General features: G+C 35.1%; 1 protein-coding gene across 1 annotated transcript; it reads right to left on the bottom strand.

Moving 5' to 3' along the window:
- Nucleotides 1-1,609: 1,609 nt before the first annotated feature.
- Nucleotides 1,610-5,243, bottom strand: LOC107188358 (popeye domain-containing protein 3-like). Its single transcript, XM_015576673.1, has 7 exons — nucleotides 5,068-5,243; nucleotides 4,857-4,991; nucleotides 3,855-4,036; nucleotides 3,145-3,384; nucleotides 2,848-3,000; nucleotides 2,046-2,190; nucleotides 1,610-1,782 (listed from the first exon to the last, which is right to left on the bottom strand). The coding sequence occupies exons 1-7, from the start codon at nucleotides 5,120-5,122 to the stop codon at nucleotides 1,610-1,612; spliced, it is 1,083 nt and encodes a 360-aa protein (XP_015432159.1). The 5' UTR covers nucleotides 5,123-5,243.
- Nucleotides 5,244-20,221: the final 14,978 nt, after the last annotated feature.

Raw genomic sequence — 20,221 nt, 5'->3', positions numbered from 1 at the left:
TCAACATGTTAAGACGAATATTTCAAATGAATTAATAAGCAACGTTCATATTAAATTGAATATAAAATGTATACTCAGATTTTTGCATCGTTATTACACACTAGTTTAGTTCCAAATTACTGGAGCCTTAGAAGATCTACAGTTCTGAATATTGTAGACAGTTGTATCAGGAACGCTATGCTCAAATACATACTGAGTTTTGGGACTAAACATTCTGTTTACATTAACGCTCAGTTACTACTTTATTTAGTAAATCTTATCTGTTATTCGGCGCAAGTGATTTCTATATAATTATTCTTAAATGCTTTCTAAGGTAAAAATTTTGGATTTTTAAAAACTACTTCTACTTGCTGACATTCACCGATTTTCAAATAAGATATGTATGTCACAATTTTAACAACTGATATTTTGCATATCTTGATTAAACAAACGTATTTAAAAGGTATTAAAATTAATTTTGTATCATCCAATAGAATTTAAATAACGTACTGCAGAAATTTAATATCATATATGTATATGTAATATAAACACCTATATGCTTGCTTTATTGTGGTAAGTAATAGTAATTCGAACTTTCAGTTTGCAACTAATATCAATAGAATATAATCAATTAGAATAAAATATCAATTGAATTGATTCGAGAAACGAGTTCTGAAAAATAGAAGCTTTTATGCGTACAAATGAAGTCGACCTAAAAACAATAGTTTCCACTGTACAATTACACTGTACTATACATTAAAATTAGTATGATTCTATAGGTCGTTTTATATAACTCTGTACACTAAATGCCTACACTGCTTATTAAATATGCTTAACAATATTCGGTATACTCGAAGATCTTTACTTCAGAAAAGCTTTAAACCTTGAACATATGCGGTATAAGTATCGTTCACTTTAGAGAAAGCTTCTTGTATTCTACAAGGTGTTTCAGAACCATGGTTTCATATTCAATCATTTAATAATATTCACAAAAACTCATCTGGTACTTTCTTAATGATTTCCAAGTAATGATTTTAATGACCAGAATTTCCAGAAAATTGCAATATACTCTGAATGATTGATGCTAGAAGGAACTTATATAAAATTGAAAGCGTGAGCATCTCGACAACGATTAGTCACCGAAAGTTTCCAGTGGTTTGTTAACATTTTCTCTATTACAATTCTACATTCTATTCATTCAGAAGCACCCTATTTATCAATACTATAACAAAGCGTGCAAAATAACCAACCGCGCCGTTTCTTACCATATCGACGTGCAAATGCAGTCCAGTGTTCTTCTTTTGGAAGAGTCAGTTTGAACATTGTTTTAAAACCACTATAATTTTCACAGGTGTTCATACTACTATAAATAACGGTTAACGTTCCTTACAACTCAATAAAAGTCATTGTGCTTCAATTCCTTTCGGTCGAAACAATCTAATCGACAGTTCTTCCTAATGTTTTTGAGTTATTCTTTCGATTAAAGTCTTATCGAACACATTTCAATTTGCAACCGTTCGTTATCGTGTGTAAAAAATAGTTCTCTTTAACGTGTAAAAGCGCACTCTTAACGCCGACACTATTCACTGTCCCCCTCGTAAAATGTGTCAGGCGTTAAGGAGGCCTCCTGCTAGTCTTCGTCCACGATTTCACAGCTGTGATACTTGCTCGAGGAATCGAGCCAGCTTTCTACACCGCTGGAGGCCAGATCGTCGCAGGAGGGCATTTCTGGCAGGGGTTCCATATTCGGTGCTCCTTTCTTCGAGAGATTGTTCACTGGACGATCTTTCATATTGGTGGATCCTGAAACAGATAACAGTGTTGTGCACATTTCTGTTTATAAAATTATAATTTATATATTAACTTTACAAATGCGCACGATACTATGCGCGACATCCAACATCTTAAATATTCGAGAGAATCGATTTAAATGATTTGTCCTATATATTTCCATTGTTTTACATAGCTTCGGTACATTTTTGTATGTAAACCGTTCTTTTCGACTGGAATTTTGATAAGATTGCTAGTCTTGGCAACTTTATATATGTATATATTGTATAAACTACCATTTTCAGTGGACATGGAGGTATCTTTTCTACGGATCAACGCCTGCCTGGACGCTCTTGGACTTCTGTATTCACCACTTATGTTCAATCCTGCGCTGATGCTAGGAAGTCTGATGTCCAGATGTGACCCTTTGTCTGTAACAATCTAACCACACGTTAATGTAAAAAACTGAGGAACTGTGGTGTTGTCTTAGGGAAGGAAGTTCGAAGAGGGCACTACTAAGACTGTAGAGGGTGTACCCAATAATAATTTTGTGTGCTTACGAAACGTATACCTTAACTTAACACATTCGCAGACGGTGGTTTTGAGGAAAAACACTTAGCTGAATACCGTGTACAATTTTCAAAAGTCTATAGCTGAATACCGCAGGGTTCTGCTACTTATAATGGATTACAATTCACGTTCTAAGACATTGAACAGCTTTAGCTAGTTAATATACGAAGAATAAATCAAACCTAACGAAAATTTAAAACCAAGGTAATAATCATCTTGCTAAAGAGAAACGAATCAACAATTCTGCAGATTTTAAAATGACGTAGGACTACGTTGGCAGTTACGAATGTGTTAAGAACTATTACATTCTAAAAAGTCACTAAAAGTCAATCGATTGTTCGAATTTCTGGGTATTTTGTAAAAAGTGATTCTTATCGATTACTCTATACTGTTATTTTGAAATCTTCTCAGACTCCAGTTACCTTCTGCACTTCTTTCAATTTTCATATGAGTTATGTATTAAAAATCAATATAAGGCAAATGTAATAAAGAAGTTGGAGTAACAGGGGAAAGCTTTACAATTGTTACCTTGTTATTCATTGCATACAGTTTGGTGGCTATGTCCCTAGCAACCAGCGTCGTTAAGACTGTGGCGAGATATGCTTCTTTAACAAGAAGGTATTCCAGCGCAGATCTTTGCCAATATAAGTACCTGCATGAGCTGGCCGCAACAATTGATACCTAAAGCAGACACAAATTTCACCTATTCTAACCACTGCTTTAAACCAAATACTCGTTCAAAAATGAACAGTACCTTCCGACTGAAAATGAACCAGGTGTATAATTCATTAAGAGATCGAATGGTACGAGATACTATGTTCTTACCTTAAATTTATCATCGACAGACGCTCTAGAGCTCTCGAATTCTGGCGAATCGAGAAACTCACAAGGCAATATAGGGTGCAAGAAATTTGAATCGCTGAGAACATTCACTTTCCCATTTAGTAACAGGCCTAATCTGTCGGTTCGGGTTAAATTTTGCATGGCGTACGCTTCTCCAGCATGAAGTGACATTATAGACGCAAATTCTGGAGACACGAGTCTTTTAAATTGCAGCCGAGACACCTGTTGCCATTGGACAGAATTAACAGGCTATTAAAGCAACGTATTTTTAAATGGATATTTAAACTAAATATTTAAAAGAAGTACTTTGAACCATATACACGTTTTCTTCAAATATTTATTACTATTTTCACGAGCAAACTGTATTTACCTGTGAAGTTTCAATATGAAAATATTTATTGATTCTTATTTACACGACGAATTATAGTAAAAAAAGTGGGCTATCTACGTATTTTTATGGAAAACTAACAAAATTTTATTAGCTTCAGAGACAGAAAATGTTATATTTCGAAAAAAATGTTTCCTGCCGAAACTGAACATATTCGTGATTGGAACTTCTTTCCAGTATTCGACTATACTCGAAACTTTTTTGTTCTTATGGGATATTACATTGCAAAAATAAAGATCTTCTTCATGTTGACAGTATAGAAATGCTTTAATACGCTTGTTGGCAAATTTTTTCGACTACTTACTTTAAAGGGGTAGAAAAGTGTATGGTACACCTCCTCCAATTCAGGATCGAATCGAACAGGTCTCATTTGATAGACAATGTAAACGAGTTGTCCAATGTTCAACACCAAGAAACTGAAGTTCCAGGAAAATATATCCGGTGCGCATATCACGTGCCATGCCCAACCAGAAAGCAACATGAACCCTTGAAGGAAAACATTATTCTACTAACACCAATGTATGCTCAAATCATGAAAGCTAAAATGTGTTTCTTTCTATGACTCTAACTTTCAGAAACTCAAAATACAAACATATACTACAATAAAAGTTTGCCACAGGAAATATAATTTTATAAAACCTCGTGTAATTATTATTAAACAAAATTTCATTTTGAATTTATCTCCAGCTACAAAACACTCCCAGGTATCAAAACAATATCTTTTAATAATTTTTAATAACGCAGACGAATAAATTAATTAATTAAACCGCGTCAAAATTATTTGATTATAACTGCCTTTACCAGGATTACACAGAAATTTTATTAAAAAAAAATTTTCAAAAGAAAGAAAACTACTTACAAGTGTAATATAACTTAGCATTGTCATCGCTAATAATCTTTGGTAGTTGATGTGATGTGAAAGAATGAAAAAAAATTGAGACAACATTCATTGGAACGTACACTGACGAATAAAAGTTTCGAACCAAAATAGTTTTTATCAACATCATATTTGTTACTCACATTTATGTACGAGTAATATGTCAATTTCATATATTTCATTGCATGCTCGCGGATTAGGATGTATACGTATCATACACATTAAGCGAATAAATATACATACGAATAATAAAAGAAAATATATACATTACATAGCCCTTAATCAATTATTTCTTCCGTAAATTTTACGAGTAAATGTATCTTTAAAGTTAGGAGAAGAAATTTATCCATCTAACGTGTCGTTTAATCCCACAGATAACAATCAGACTGAAATGACCGAACCAGTCCTATCTTACTGAAATAGGCTCACCAATTATCAGGACGGAGTGCATAAACAGTATTCCTTTTCTGGAGGATGGAGCCGAATAAGACAACGCGAAACAAAAATTCGCCAGCTGGAACAACATATGCTGCGGTTGCTGCCATAGGCACAGGGCTGTGTTTCCTGTAACGATAATATTAATCAAAGTTAAACACCTACGATGTACAGAGATGTATCAGAAATAGTGTCCAGACTTTACCTAATGCGGTGATATTGTATGAGGGAAGAGGGTCGTGTCCAAGACCGGGACTCATCTTCACTATCGGTGATTGGAGTTAAAGGGGGAGGAAGAACGACGCCTAAAACACTACTTAGGTGTCCATGCTCACTAGTTTGTTTTGGTCAAATTTGCAAGTATTCTCGTGACTTAGCAGGGGCGCGGTGTACGCCTCCCTTTGGAGCGCCTGCGCCGGCACCAGGGATCGATTGTTCTCCAGGTTGGTCGTGCAGAGTCGAAAACTACACTTCTTGGAACAGCAGTATCTACCGAAGGCATGAAAGTGTTTTGTCGGTCATTATATTGAGAGAAAGGTACAATACTTTTAGGTTACCACTGCAGGATACGATGTCCCGAAACTATGTCGGGTTGGATGAATTCAGGATTAACCCTCGAACAACTATGTCGTGTCCATTTTGACCTACCTTTCAGAGTGCTCCGTCGGACTCTTCAGCGTACGATGGCTGTTTTAGGTTGACGATTATGAGAGCCTATAAGGCGAGTCCGATGTCTCGAAGAAATTAATTCTTTCAGTTCTGAATCTCAAAGGGAAGACGTCTTCGTTCGGTATGGAAATATAGATTGAATTTGTTCTTTTCCAGTAAGATTTGTTCGAATGACATGAAAATGTGCATCAATTTCTATTTCTATTATTTATGCGACTTTTTGAATTCACAATGTCTAAAACACAATCAACAAGCTGTGAAATATTTAGAAATTTTGTAAGGACTAAGGTGGCATAATATCGGTATCAAAATCATACCAGTGTGGAGTCCCTGAAGTGAAGATAGTGCAGTGGCGAAATTTATATTTTGTTGTCTATTTACATTCTTTGGAAAAATAAACTTCGGAATTGGAAGGGTGATAAGAAAGAAGGGGGAGCGCGTGGGTCAATATTGACCCATTAGGGGCTTCTGAGAGGGTCGCCGAACCGTTGGCACTTACTGTTAGACGGTCAAAGGAGGCGTACACTTTGCCTGCGCACAATAAGTAAAGGAAGTACGGTAAAACGTCAGTTGTCGGAATATCCATCACTTCGACAATTCCGTTACTGGAACACAGAACGAGCCACGAGTGTTTCATAATAGAATTAATGCAAATGGTTGTATCTATACGTTACACTAAAGCGTAGGACCAAATACCAGTTCTAATCGGAAACGAGCTTGAATTAAATTTTTAACCAAATTGGACCAAATGAAGTAAATCTTATAGTCCGGTATTGAATTACCTGATATTCATGATACATACTATACATGATACACATTTAACCTGATTCCAGTGCTACATTTCGAACCACCGCAATTGTCCTAAATTCCTCCTACGCTATACCGTCAGTAGTACGGAAACGTTGACTTCGTTAAATTAAAGAGAAGTATCGTGGAGACTGCCAGATGATATTCAGTTAATGTGTCATCATAAATAAACCCTTTAGTAGCAAACTTAAATTTGAACTCAAAAACAAGTCGTGTTACAGGTGTATTCGTGCTTTCGGTTCAAATTGTGTTTTCAAAGTTTGCGAGATATTTGATTTTATCGATACATGTTTGCGCTTATATAGAATTGGTTTTGATTACGATTGATTGGTTTACGAGTGTAAAAATTCGGGGGATTATGTGTTCTGTGATTGGTATATGTAATGTGTGTGATCCTGGCGTAGTTTTTTGAGTTAGAATGGAAACGTGTTGTTATAAATCTAGTGCTATTGTTCATGAAAATCTGATGTGACGAAAGGGACTGTAAGGGGAAACGATCGTCACATAGTGCCCAAATGTTTTGTACGTACTAAGTGGAACATCGAGTGGTCATAAAATAATTAACCAGACTGTAAAAAGCTTTCTGATCGCTTTAGTCTTTCAAGTCATTAGAAATTGACGGGAAAAACGAGTGATTTCAATACTCTATTGTGCATCGTTCGCGGACGAATGCACGTGTTCCCTAGTTCAGTCTTTGGCACTGCACAACTATTATTAATATAATCTTCAGAAACACATAACAGGTAGGTACATGAATTGCAAATAGACCACTCATTAGGGGTTATAACAGAAATATACATATATGCAGAACACTTTCTTTTAAAGGTTTAGTATTCACTGTGAAAATTGTATACCGGAATACCGCTCAAAAATTCAAGCAGGTTACGTATACTTTGTATGCAATAATCGATTCAAGTTATTACTATTTAACAAATTCAGGGCTTCTAGGATAAAAGAAGAAGATATTTTTTATTTTTCAATTTTTGTTCGAACATTTATTACTTACAGGGTGCATCACACAAGAATAATTAGAACAAAAGAAAAACTAAAATACCTTCATGAACTGTAATGATATCAGAAAATGTCTAAGAAAAATAAACATCTTCCCATAGGGTAACTATTAAACCAATGGTAAAGTATGTTAAATACTATTACCTCGTAAAGATGTGAAATTTTTTAAAGTATTACTACTTTCTTTTATTTTCGTGAAATACCTGGTGCAAAGGTACAGATGTTGTTTCCTTGAAGCAAATATTCTCATATAAATCCGGGAAAATATCAAGGTGATTAAGAAAACTTCGATGGAGGGAGTTATAAACTTTAAGTTACGATGTTCTGGCCAGTATAAGCGGAGTTTATAAGGTATGCATAGTCCTAAAAGGTATGCTAGACCTAACCCTTCTAATCCCCTTTCGAACCTGCACCCAGCTTTGCATATAAGGATGGTCACTAAAGTAACGAAATTTACGAACTAATTTACACTAAACTGTACTAATAAACCAATTTCATTAATACTACATTGCGATAAATTGTATCTTTAAAAAGACTACGTCAAATTAAAATTTATTAAATTACATTCTAATACACCTGGATGGTCTTACAGCTACGTTAGGTCTCACCTGAACGTATTTGGGAACTTTCTGAGATCGCTGAGCTCTCCCAAATACGGCATTAGCATCGATCCTAACATGAGATTGTTTCGTTGGTAACATCATTCGAACCATTAGTTTCTTCTCGGGTTTTTCAACTATTTCCTCAGAATGAATGTTACTGAGAAAGTCTTCCAACATTTTCCTCTCGACGCGTCGCTTGTGGTGTCTGGCAGTACGTCTGAGGTTCCGATCAAACCTACACACGTTCAACCAGTTTCTTGACACCTGTGCAGCGCAAAAAAGAGATTCAGGATCCAACTTACGTAGAATTAACTGTGATACCTCCAGCGGCAGATCAGAAATGAAATCCACCTTAGCAGGCTCAAGCAATCCAATCACGCGAAGGAAAGATCTGAAGTACTCCATGTTGTCGTTGTACAAACACAGAGTTGAATGTCTAACATCTGAAAAATCAGAGCTTATATACCCATTATCACGGATGAGTGCACTTTCCGCATGAGTGAATTGGCCAATCACGTTCGAGAACGGATGGAGACGCCTCAGAACAGTTTTTCACACTATTTTCATAACGACATGGACAATGTATTTCTTCCGAGGTAATAATTTTACTTGTTAATAATTGTCAAATTTCAATTTTTATTTTGTAGCAATTGATGTGAGTCTACTTGAATTTATCATTCATACAATATAATAGTGAAGTACATATGTACTATGTTCACATGTATATGTTGTAATTGGAAAGTACAATAGAAACGCTGATGAGAAGTGGGATTGATCGCTGATTTTAGCTGAGTATTCTATCAATGTACAGTACGCAGAAAACATTAAGCTTATAAATTCGGAGCAACCGTTTAGGCTGTTTACTTGAGTTGTATTCGACTTTAGCTTCTATTTTCTATAGAGGTGTGAGTAAAAATGTTATCATTCCAATTGCTATTTTATAATTGCAACGCTTTATCAGTATATTTAGTCGTTTTAATGTGGTAGTTAAAGCGACTCTAAAATACCTCAATTGGTTCACGAAGTAGTTGATGAAAAAGATATGCACGTACAATATCAGGGAACGGTAGTAACAATTGATGAACTGTCTCATTTCTGAACGCAACCGAAGTGGCAGTTAACTATATCTATCACTATACAATGCCTAGAACAGGTCAAAGAGGAATGTCATATATTTACCTTAACGTGGTGGAAGATACACATGTTACCCTGAATATTCAACCAAATTGCAATGTTCATATTACACATTGTCTGTTGTTAATAGTAAAAGGAATGGTTAAAGTTATGAAGCTGTGTAATACTATATTTACAAACTTTCAATATTGTGCAAAGTAATATTGTATTCATTATAAATCCTTCGAGTCCGTGTACGTATGTATAGTAATATTGACTACCTATAAACTATAACTTTATTACTATTAAATTCAATAATTTAATTTATTAAGTATTTATTTTAATTATTTAATGTGTTGCTCAACTTATTATATTTATATAAGTTGCTTGTCGAAATTTATTAAATTACATTCTAATACATCTAGATGGTCTTACAGCTACATTAGATCTCACCTGAACGTATTTAGGAAGTTTTCGATGTCGCTGCACTCTCCCAAATAGAGCATTAACTTCGATCCTAACATGAGATTGTTGCCTTGGTATCATCATTCGAACGGGCAGCTTGTTCTCGGTTTTTACTACCTTTTCCTCGGAATGAACGTTTCCGAGGAAGTCTTCCATCATTTTCCTCTCGACGCGTTGCTTGTGATGTCTGGCAGTTCGTCTGAGGATCCGATCAGACCTGCAAACGTTCAACCAGTTTCTTGACACCTGTGCAGCGCAAAAAAGAGATTCAGGATCCAACGTACGTAGAATTAACTGTGAAACCTCTGGCGGAAGATCAGAAATGAAATCCACCTTAGCAGGCTCAAGCAATCCAATCACGCGAAGGAAAGATCTGAAATACTCCATCTTGTTGCTTTAACCACAAGGGTCTGAATGAAGGACTGCCGAAAAATACGGAGTATATATACCTCTCGTCACGGTTGATTTCACGTTCCGGATCATTAATTCGACCAATCACGTTTGTTGTGGTATAAACGTTTCGCGAGAATGAACTTAAGCTTGCAAATCATGCGATTGTTATGAACCTAAAAGATATCTGATGAAGTCAATATTATCTATGAAAACAGGAAACAGGTACATAACGATAGTTTTTCATTCAAGGATGGCATTCGATGAGAACTGATTTTGGTGTAGGTTGAAGAAATGGGCATTATTTAGTTGTGTATATTATTATGTATAAAGACTTGCATCATGTTTAACCCTTTGAGGAGTTCACAGTTTTTTACGAATGTAACTATCGTAAGCACTTTTCGTTTTGTTTTAGTAGAAATTTTCACATATGTTCCGAATATAGTGTTTTATTTTTAAACATTCCTCTAAAATTAACGAATATATGTAAGAGAATGCAAAACATGTTGAGCACAGTAAAGTACCTAGACGAGACCGGGGCAAAGTGGCCCTAAAAAAGTTTAAAGGAGAATAAAATGTTTTCTTTTCAATAAAAATGTGTACGCATAATTTTATAATGTAATTTAAACATTACTGTTGACAAATTACGAGCAGCCATACTTTGGACAAACTGGAAATATTTTAAAACTCTTGAAAACAACAAGCCAAAAGGCTCACTTTACCCCATGTATGCGGTAAAGGGAGCTATTATGTGGGGTAAAGTGAGCTGAAATAAAATATGATTTTTAACCCATAACCGGCGTCGTCCCATTTTTGTATCTTAAATAATTTGAAATCGTCAAGCCTACACTTATTTCTTATATATATTGGAGTTATATATCATGTTTAATTTTTAATATTTTTAGAACGGGACGGAAATCTATGTGGCCGATAGACCGTAGAAATAAGTGTGACAAAAAACAAACATTTTGGGGGAGTCGCCTAGACTCCACGACCCAGGTTACGGATTAATTAAGGTCATAATTATTGAATCAACTATATTAGAATTTTTTAATACAAATTTAACGTCACTAAATTTTAATTAGATAAACACATTTTCTTCTGAAATTAAATTAAAATTAATAAAAAAATCATAATTATTATTAATAAAAATTAATAAATTAAAAATTATAAATAATCATTAATAGAATCTTAATTATTACTTGAAATTACTAATGAAATTGAATCAAAATTTATAATATCTAATATTTAAGACGAAGTGTTACTTATAATACATTAATTAATGACGTAATGAAAAACAGGAATTTATATTACCTTGGAGATCTCTAGAAAATAAATAATTATCAGCGCAAGCTGCAACTGTCGTAGTTTCGCGTGGTTTCGCGCTAGTTAACGAGATTAAGCTATTGTTCTCTTCATTCGCGCACGCGCATCTTTTCTCGCACTCCAGGTAACTTTACTCCTGTCAGTTTACCCTAAATACATACTCAGTGGAAAATGGTTTATTTATTTAATCATGTTTGAGGTATTTATTTTCAAATGCATGCACATATATGTTTACAAGCTTTAGTATGTTTTTAGATTCATTTATCCAAAAAGCTAACCTGAAAAGAGTCATTCAAAAGTATCTAGAACTAATTCCTTAATTTCCTATATGAATTTACATCGTTTAGTAACCAAATATGCATAATTATCATTGTTATATTATATAAATTCAGCATGTTACAAAAATTTGTAAATATATTCTATTCTCAAATAAACAATTAAAAAAGCTTACTTTATCCCAAGGCTCATTTTGCCCCGGCCTCCCCTATTCTCGTCAAAATGGATATATAGACAATTTCATTAATATTACATTCTAATAAACAATCTGTATGTCTAAAAAGACTACGTCAAAATAAAATTTACTAAATTACATCCTAATACATCTAGATGGTCTTACAGCTACGTTAGGTCTCACCTGAACGTACTTGGGAACTTTCTGAAGTCGCTGCGCTCTCCCAAATACGGCATTAGCATCGATTCTACTATGAGGTAGATTCCTGGGCGCCATAATTGAAACTGGTAGTTTTCTCTGGATGTTCACTGTGGTTTGCACAGGAGGAACGTTTCCGAGAAAATTTACCACCCTCTTTCTCTCGATGCGCCGCTTGTGATGTCTGGCAGTTCGTCTGAGGATCCGATCAGACCTGCAAACGTTCAACCAGTTTCTTGACACCTGTGCAGCGCAAAAAAGAGATTCAGGATCCAACTTACGTAGAATTAAGTGTGATACTTCTGGCGGGAGATCAGAAATGAAATCCACCTTAGCAGGCTCAAGCAATCCAATCACGCGAAGGAAAGATCTGAAATACTCCATGTTATCGCTATAAACACAAGGGTCTGAATGATGGACTGTCGGAAAATACGGAGTATACATATATACCTCTCGTCACGGTTGATTTTACGTTCCGGATCATTAATTCGACCAATCACGTTCGATCTAGGATAAACGATCCGCGAGGTTGAATTTAAATTCAAACCACGTATGAGTGCCGTGATGCTAACAGGAGATTGGTGAAGTCAATATTATCTTTGTAAATCGGAAGCATGTAGTAACGAAAGTGCTTCTTTAAGGAAGCACGTTCTGCAAAAAGTAAGTACAGTGGAGGAAGTAGAATTAAACAGTATTGGGTTATATGTACGTCATTATCTTTAAACAATTATTTCTTGTTTATCCGTTTAACGGCGGACGTGGTTTTATTGGCGGCACCATAGTTGCAATAGTATGAAACAATAAACACGTGGTGATTTTGTAAATATAGTTATCAGAAGTTACTTTCATTTTCTTCCAGTTGGAATGAATACACATATTCAAAATTGATTGCTTTTTCTGAAAGAAACAGTAAACTTACATGGGAAATATGTAAAACGTACTTAAGTATTAATTTAAGTAAGGACCGCGATCGTGGTTTGTGATATCGTTTAATGATTCGTAAGGAATGTAAAAATGTTGGAACTATCTTATTATGGAAGAAATCAGAAGTGGGTAACTTTTGGTGTTTCAGAAAGACGTAATAAGATATCTGTACACACTTAGTTCTCAAGTATACATCTGAATACGAAATGTACCATGTTTCACACTTAAGAATGAAAACGACTATTCTGATAGAAATGGAAAAATGCAGAAACAGTAAGAATATGGAAGAATCATTGGAAAATGAATTACTTTTTATATTTTTAGAATATTATCTGGCTTAAGTATATTAAGCATGGTCTATGGTACGTGAAAATATAATTTTGGCCTTGTTGAAACTTTCATGTGCCGATAAACGGTTATACTATTATTAAGTGCAATATAGACTAAGCACTATCTTTTAACAATCGTCGGTCTAAAGTACACTAGATAAGTAAATTACTGTATATAATATTTATTACTATTATTACTGTGATAATTTCAATTTCTCCGAAAAAATTGTAATCACAACATGAACATATTAAATTTCGGAAAGAGCCAAAATGATACAAGGTTTTCACAAAATTTTTCATATGTTCTCCTAACAGAGAGGCTCGTGTAATGTAAAATATATAATTAATCTCGTCATAACGAAAGCAGTCGTAGGCGAAACTCGAACTTGTAACGTTTCAAGTGAAACTTAAATCATAATTGTTCCCCACACCACAGTTCAATTTGTAATGAAAAATAAATGCACATTATATTTATATAATATAATCTAACGTAGACGACAACAAAATTTATTTCAAACTATTACAATTTATTCACTTATAAATCATAGTTGTAGTTGTTCACCTTGTCCGTTAAGACAGTGGAGTCAAGAAATTGTCTCTGAATATATTTCTGTTTCCTCATACAATACTAGAATTCATTAAAACACTTGTCATAGCAAGCATATTACAACAAATTTCATCTTTAAAATAAATCTTAGTACATCTACTACGTCTTACAGTCAAGGCGCTCACTTCAGTGCGGTTTGGAAGATTCCGAGGAATTCTCTGAAACATGGCATTCAACCTCGAACCTCATATAAGACAGAATTTTGCACCTGTGCAGGATTAAGTAATTTCCCCGGGAAATCCGTCTTAGGTCCAGGGGTGGGTTATCTTACAATGTAGGCTAGCATTCTTCAGCAGTGACTGAAGAAGTACATCGTAGTCTGAAATTATTCCCAACCACAATCTTGAAACTGAGGATATTTCAATTATGTCGGTGCAAGATTGTTCCACTTGAAGTCTTTAAGTATTAACTTTATCCTCTTCGAAATTATTAGTTGCGATTATACTGATTTAAATATTATTTTTCAAGTATGACTATAAATATTAATAATCTTATGCTCGATGAATAAAGTTTATGAAGGATGGTTCGAACTGTCACTATCTGCAAATCTATAGAATTTAACGCGATCATAATGATGAGCCATAGAAACTATGCTGAATTTCCATTGTCTTCAACATGTACAACATACGTCTGGTGGACGGGAAAAGTAGTATAGTCGGAATTAAATATTCTACGTGTTTCCGTATAAAACTAATAAGACTTACACTCTTTTGCCCGTCCACCGGAAATATCATAGATACACTTCCGCTCATACGTGTTGGAACACTTACTGAATATATAGTAAATGTTAAAGGACCTTCCAAAATGGCTAAATGACTGAAATAAGTATTTTTTAGGTTATATTAAAGGTTAATGAACAACGTTTAAGCTACTATGAAATGTTAAACGTGACTTAATGTGTATAATCTTTACGAAACATGACATTTCATACATACAGATCGTATGTCCTAATACTTCTGACCGGTATTACATCTAGATACAATTCCTTATTATTCCAAACCTATACGCTTCGTGATATATGTATATTCGCTCAATAGGTACATACGACCAAATAAATATATAGTAGTATGGAGTAAAAGCAATTCCGTTCCTAAATGAAAACAGTGAATATATCAATATTATGTTGCTGTATATTGTAAAACTCGCTAAAGTAAATAAGTTATAAAAAATGTATTAAATTCCATTCTAATACATCTAGATGGTCTTATAGCTACATTTCATCTTACTCTAGAACGTCTCAGAATGATGAAAGGATGCTAAGTACTCCCAAAGATGACATCGGCTTTGAAGCTCGTATGAGGTAGACGCTTCGGTGCGTGTATCGGAATTGGGAGCTTTCTCAAGATTTCCATTCTGGCTTGCTCAGAAGGATGGTTTCCGAGAATAACTCCCAACCCTTTCGTCTGGACGCTTCGTTTGTTATATCTGACAGTCCGCCGCAGGCTCCTGATGGAGATATAGATATGCAACCAGCTCCTTGACACTAGCACGGCACAGAGTAGTGACTCGGGATCCAACTTGAAATTAACTGCGATACCGATGGCGGAAGTTCAGAAATGAAATCCACATTGGCAGGCTCGAGCAGGCCAACTACACGAAGGAATAATCTGAAGTACTCCATGTCATCGCTGTATAAAAGCAGATATGAATGTCTCACATCCGAAAGATCAGAGCTTATATAGACATTGTCACGGATGAGTGCACTTTCCGCATGAGTGAATTGGCCAATCATGTTAGAGATTAGGAAGTCAATGCGACTTTAAAATACTTCAACTGGTTCATAAAATAGTACATGAAAAAAAAATACACGTACATTATCAGGGGACGGTAGTAACAATCAATGAAGAGTGTAATTTCTGAACGCAACTGAGGTAGCAGTTAAATTTATCTATCACTATACAATGCCTAGAACACGTCAAACAGTAATGTTATATGTCATATATTTACCTTAACGTGGAGGTAGATACGCATGTTACCCTGAATATCCAACCACATGCACCGTTCGGATGCAACGAGTCTTCCTTTTTGTTCTGAACTCAATAAGATGCTTAAGAAGCACAATAAATTTCCACAATTGCTCCTGTCTTTATAAATTGCTTTAGAAACTTTTATTTACATAAAAATCTGCAGTCTACTAATGATGCTGGTAATCTATATAGAAGTCGTATTGCACAAAAACATTTGCAAAAGTAAGTATGTCAAAGTAAGCTTAATGAACCTTCGTTCTAATACATTTTGATTTTATTAAACTACATTCTAATACATCTAGATGACTTTATAGCTACATTGGGTCTTACCTGAGCGTATTTTTCGAGTTTCCGAGGTCGCAGTTTCAGAGAACTGTCTCATTTCTGAATGCAACCGAGGTGGCAGTTAACTATATCTATCACTACACAATGCCTAGAACAGGTCAAACAGTAATGTCATATATTTACCTTAACGTGGTAGAAGATACGCATGTTACCCAGAATATTCAAGCAAATGCAATGTTCAGATTACACATTGTCTGTTATTAATAATAAAAGGAATGGTCAAAAGTATGAAGCTGTGTATTACTATATTTAAAAACTTTTAACATTATGTACAGTAACAATGTATCCATTATACATCCTCCGAGTCCGCGTATATATGTATTATAATATTGACCACCAATAAACTATTACAACATTGTTTTTGTATTTATTTTAATTATTTAAATAATGTGTTGCTCAACATATTATATTGATATAAGTTGCTTGTCAAAATTTATTAAATTACATTCTAATACATCTAGATGGTCTTACATTTACATTAGGTCTCACCTGAACGTATTTAGGAAGTTTCCGCGGTCGCTCAATTCTCCCAAACATGGCGTTAGCTTCAATCCTACTATGAGGTAGAATCCTGGGCGCCATAATTGAAACTGGTATTTGTCTCTGGATGTTCACTGTGGTTTGCACAGGAGGAACGTTTCCGAGAAAGTTTACCACCCCCTTTCTCTCGATGCGCCGCTTGTGACGTCTGGCAGTTCGTCTGAGGTTCCGATCAGACCTACACACGTTCAACCAGATTCTTGACACCTGTGCAGCGCAAAAAAGAGATTCAGGATCCAACTTACGTAGAAGTAACTGTGATACTTCTGGCGGAAGATCAGAAATGAAATCTACCTTGGCAGGCTCAAGCAATCCAATCACGCGAAGGAAGGATCTGAAGTACTCCATGTTGTCGTTGTACAAACGCAGAGTTGAATGTCTGACATCTGAAAGATCAGAGTTTATATACCCATTATCACGGATGATTGCACTTTCCGCATGAGTGCATTAGCCAATCACGTTCGAGAACGGATGGATGCGTCTCAGAACAGAGTTTTTAACGCAGTATGTTCTTAATGAAATGGACAATACAATTTATTCCGTGGTAATAATTCTACTTTTTGATAACTGTCAAAATTAAAATATTTAGTTTAAAGCAATTAATTTGGGTGTACTTGAATTTGTCATTCATACAGATGAAAATGAGCTACATATACCATGTATGCATGTATACGTTGCAACTGGCAACGACAATAATAACGCTGACAAGAAGTGACATCGATCGCTGATTCTAGCTACGGGATCTATCAATGTACAGGACACAGAGCACACAACATTAAGCTTGGAGGAAGTTCTTATGCCGTTTACTTGAGTTTTATTAGACTTTACTTTCCACTTCATATAAACGAGTGAGTAAAAATTTTAATTTTTTTACTATTATATTCTAATTGTAACTGTGTATCATCAGATGTCGTTTTATTTACGTGGTAGTAAATGCGAGTCTAAAACATTTCAATTGGTTAACTAAGTAGTTTCTAGCTAAAAAATGTACATAAAATATGATGAGGCGATAGTAGCAATCGATGAAGCGAATTGAAACTGTGAAATACTATAATCACATATTTATAACATAATTCATAGTAACTTTATATCCACTATAAATTCTGCGAGTCCGTATATTTATTGTATGATAATATACATTACCGATAAAATATAAATATATTATTATTGTATTTATTCAAATTATTTAACTAATTTATTCCTCTAATTATATAATGTTTCCTGAGCTACTTGTCAAAATTTATTGATTACATTCTAATACATCTAGAAGGTCTTATAGCTACATTGGATCTCGCCTGAACGCATTTTCGAGGCGTCCCATAACGGGTGATTCTCCCGGAAATTGTGTCTGCTTCAAACCTAGCATGAACTACAATTCTCGGTGCTTGAACAGGTTTCGGAAGTTTTCTATGAATTTCCATCCTCACCTGTTCAGGACCGAGGAAATCTCTCATTCGCCGTTCGAAACGCTTTTTATGATGCCTGGCCGTTCGTCTGAGGTGTTTGTGGGACCTGCAGACATTTAACCATCTTCTTGACACCTGCATAGCACACACTAGGGATTTAGGATCCAACTTACCTAGAATTAACTGCGATACCTCGGGTGGAAGATCAGAAATGAAATCCACTTTCGCAGATTCGAGCAATCCAATTACGCGAAGGAAGGATCTGAAATACTCCATATTGTCTCTGTGTAATAGCAGACTTGAATGTCGGACATCTGAAAGGTGACAGCTTATATACCCATTATCACGGATGGGTGCACTTTCCGGATGAGTGAACCGGCCAATCACCTTCGAGAACCCATGGTGACGTCACACAACAGTTTTTCACAGAGTATGTACCTAACTACATGGACAATGTATTCCTTCTGATGAGATAATCTTACAAATTGATGATTGCTTTTGAAAAAAATGTACACGCAACTTTATAGATCTCAAGAAACGATATAACTTTTATTTCAACCATTTTTCTATATCTTTTGTTATTTACGACTTATAAGCACGTATAGTATACTTATTGAAAGGGCGGTTCGGATAAAAGGGTTGATATCTCTCTCAAAGTGAAAAACCGGCACGAACGAGTTACAGCTATCTCCTTAGATAAGTCTAATAATAGTCTAAGTTTTATCAAAATCGGCGTGTATCAGTTAGAGATGGGCAAACTTATTATCTAGATAAGAAATTTCGAATAACGAATAAAAACTAAATCAAGTATTTCGTCATTTTTCATTGTTTAAACATGGAAATTTAAATTGTTATAATATAATAATACTTCCTTACGAATGAATCAACATTTGTCGAATAATAATTTAATCTCATTAACTGTTTAAAGCTCAGAACGACACCCTTAGATACTGCTGCTTTTCACTGTGTATTATTCGAATAAAATTCTGCCTAACTCTAGTATCAGTCCGGGTAGACGTTAACGTACCACTGATGACGAGGATGAATGATTCCGCGTACGTTTACGGCTCGATCGAAATTCCGGCTCTCGTTTGGGCAGAAGATTCGCTGGCTCTTAGGGGTCGCTGGAGAGGATCGCTGCACTTGAGAGATATATGATCACCATGTCGAATGTTACACTTTGCAGGTTTGGAGTTTTACGAGAATCACCTGTCTGCTCGCGCGTAGACACGATGTCGCGTTGCCGAAGGTAGAGAGAATGTCGTAGAACCTCGAAATCGTACAGTTAAGTGACCGTTGCTCTTAGCTCGCCGCCGCGCGGTGATGATAATCGCAGAACCGAAAAGCGCGGCTACGAAAAAGAAAAGAAGTCTTGTGTTATTTTCCGTGGGCTTATATTGCCTCGATGACCGAACGAAATCGTGTAGAGATTTTTCCAGGTCGCCGGTGCGACGCATAACAAGGAATATCAATTAATTCCCTATCCAATGATTTTCGCGATTACCGATGGGTTAATGATCTCATTGAGTGTCGACATTTCTCGTCATGATTTTGGAGAAATGAAATTGGGATGTGAACGCCCTGAAAAGAGGCTTTGAAACTATGAGATAAAACACAGCGATTAATGTAGTTCTATTAAGTATTTTTATTAAATGTTTGTATTTTTTATAAACTTATATTACAATTAGATGTTTATGCATGGGAGCCCATTATATTCAGATGATTATTTCGAAAATAATGGGAAACTTTGACCGTGGTAGAAGAGTTTCAAATAAATAAAAATCCACTTTGTTAATTCTTATATGTCGGTCATACGTATACCGTGCACGTGTATACTATGCATATTTACATTATTGATTTTCTAACTTTAGATCATAGGGGACTGCTATGATAAGTATATTGTAGCATTGATAATGATAACAATGTAATTGTTTGTTTTTTGCTTATCAGCTGTTGATTTCCTAGGCATTATGTGATAATAATTTCCGCTTTGCATTTGACGGGTAAATACCCACGCTTTATCATCCACAAGGCGATAATGAGTTTGTAATGTCACATGTGGTGTTGCCAGTATATATTTTTTCTGGAGAATTTCAGTTATTCAACGTTTGTATATATTTTATCTCTGTGGGTGGAATGGAAGTCCCCTCACTAAATGCATAAAGAATGATTCTAATTATCATTTACAACCAAAATACGTACATTAACA

This window comes from Dufourea novaeangliae, unplaced genomic scaffold (genome assembly GCF_001272555.1).
Source record: "Dufourea novaeangliae isolate 0120121106 unplaced genomic scaffold, ASM127255v1 scaffold2, whole genome shotgun sequence".
Taxonomy (NCBI): domain Eukaryota; kingdom Metazoa; phylum Arthropoda; class Insecta; order Hymenoptera; family Halictidae; genus Dufourea; species Dufourea novaeangliae.
Note: the sequence above shows the minus strand (reverse complement) of the source record. Positions and strands in the feature narration are given on the sequence as shown.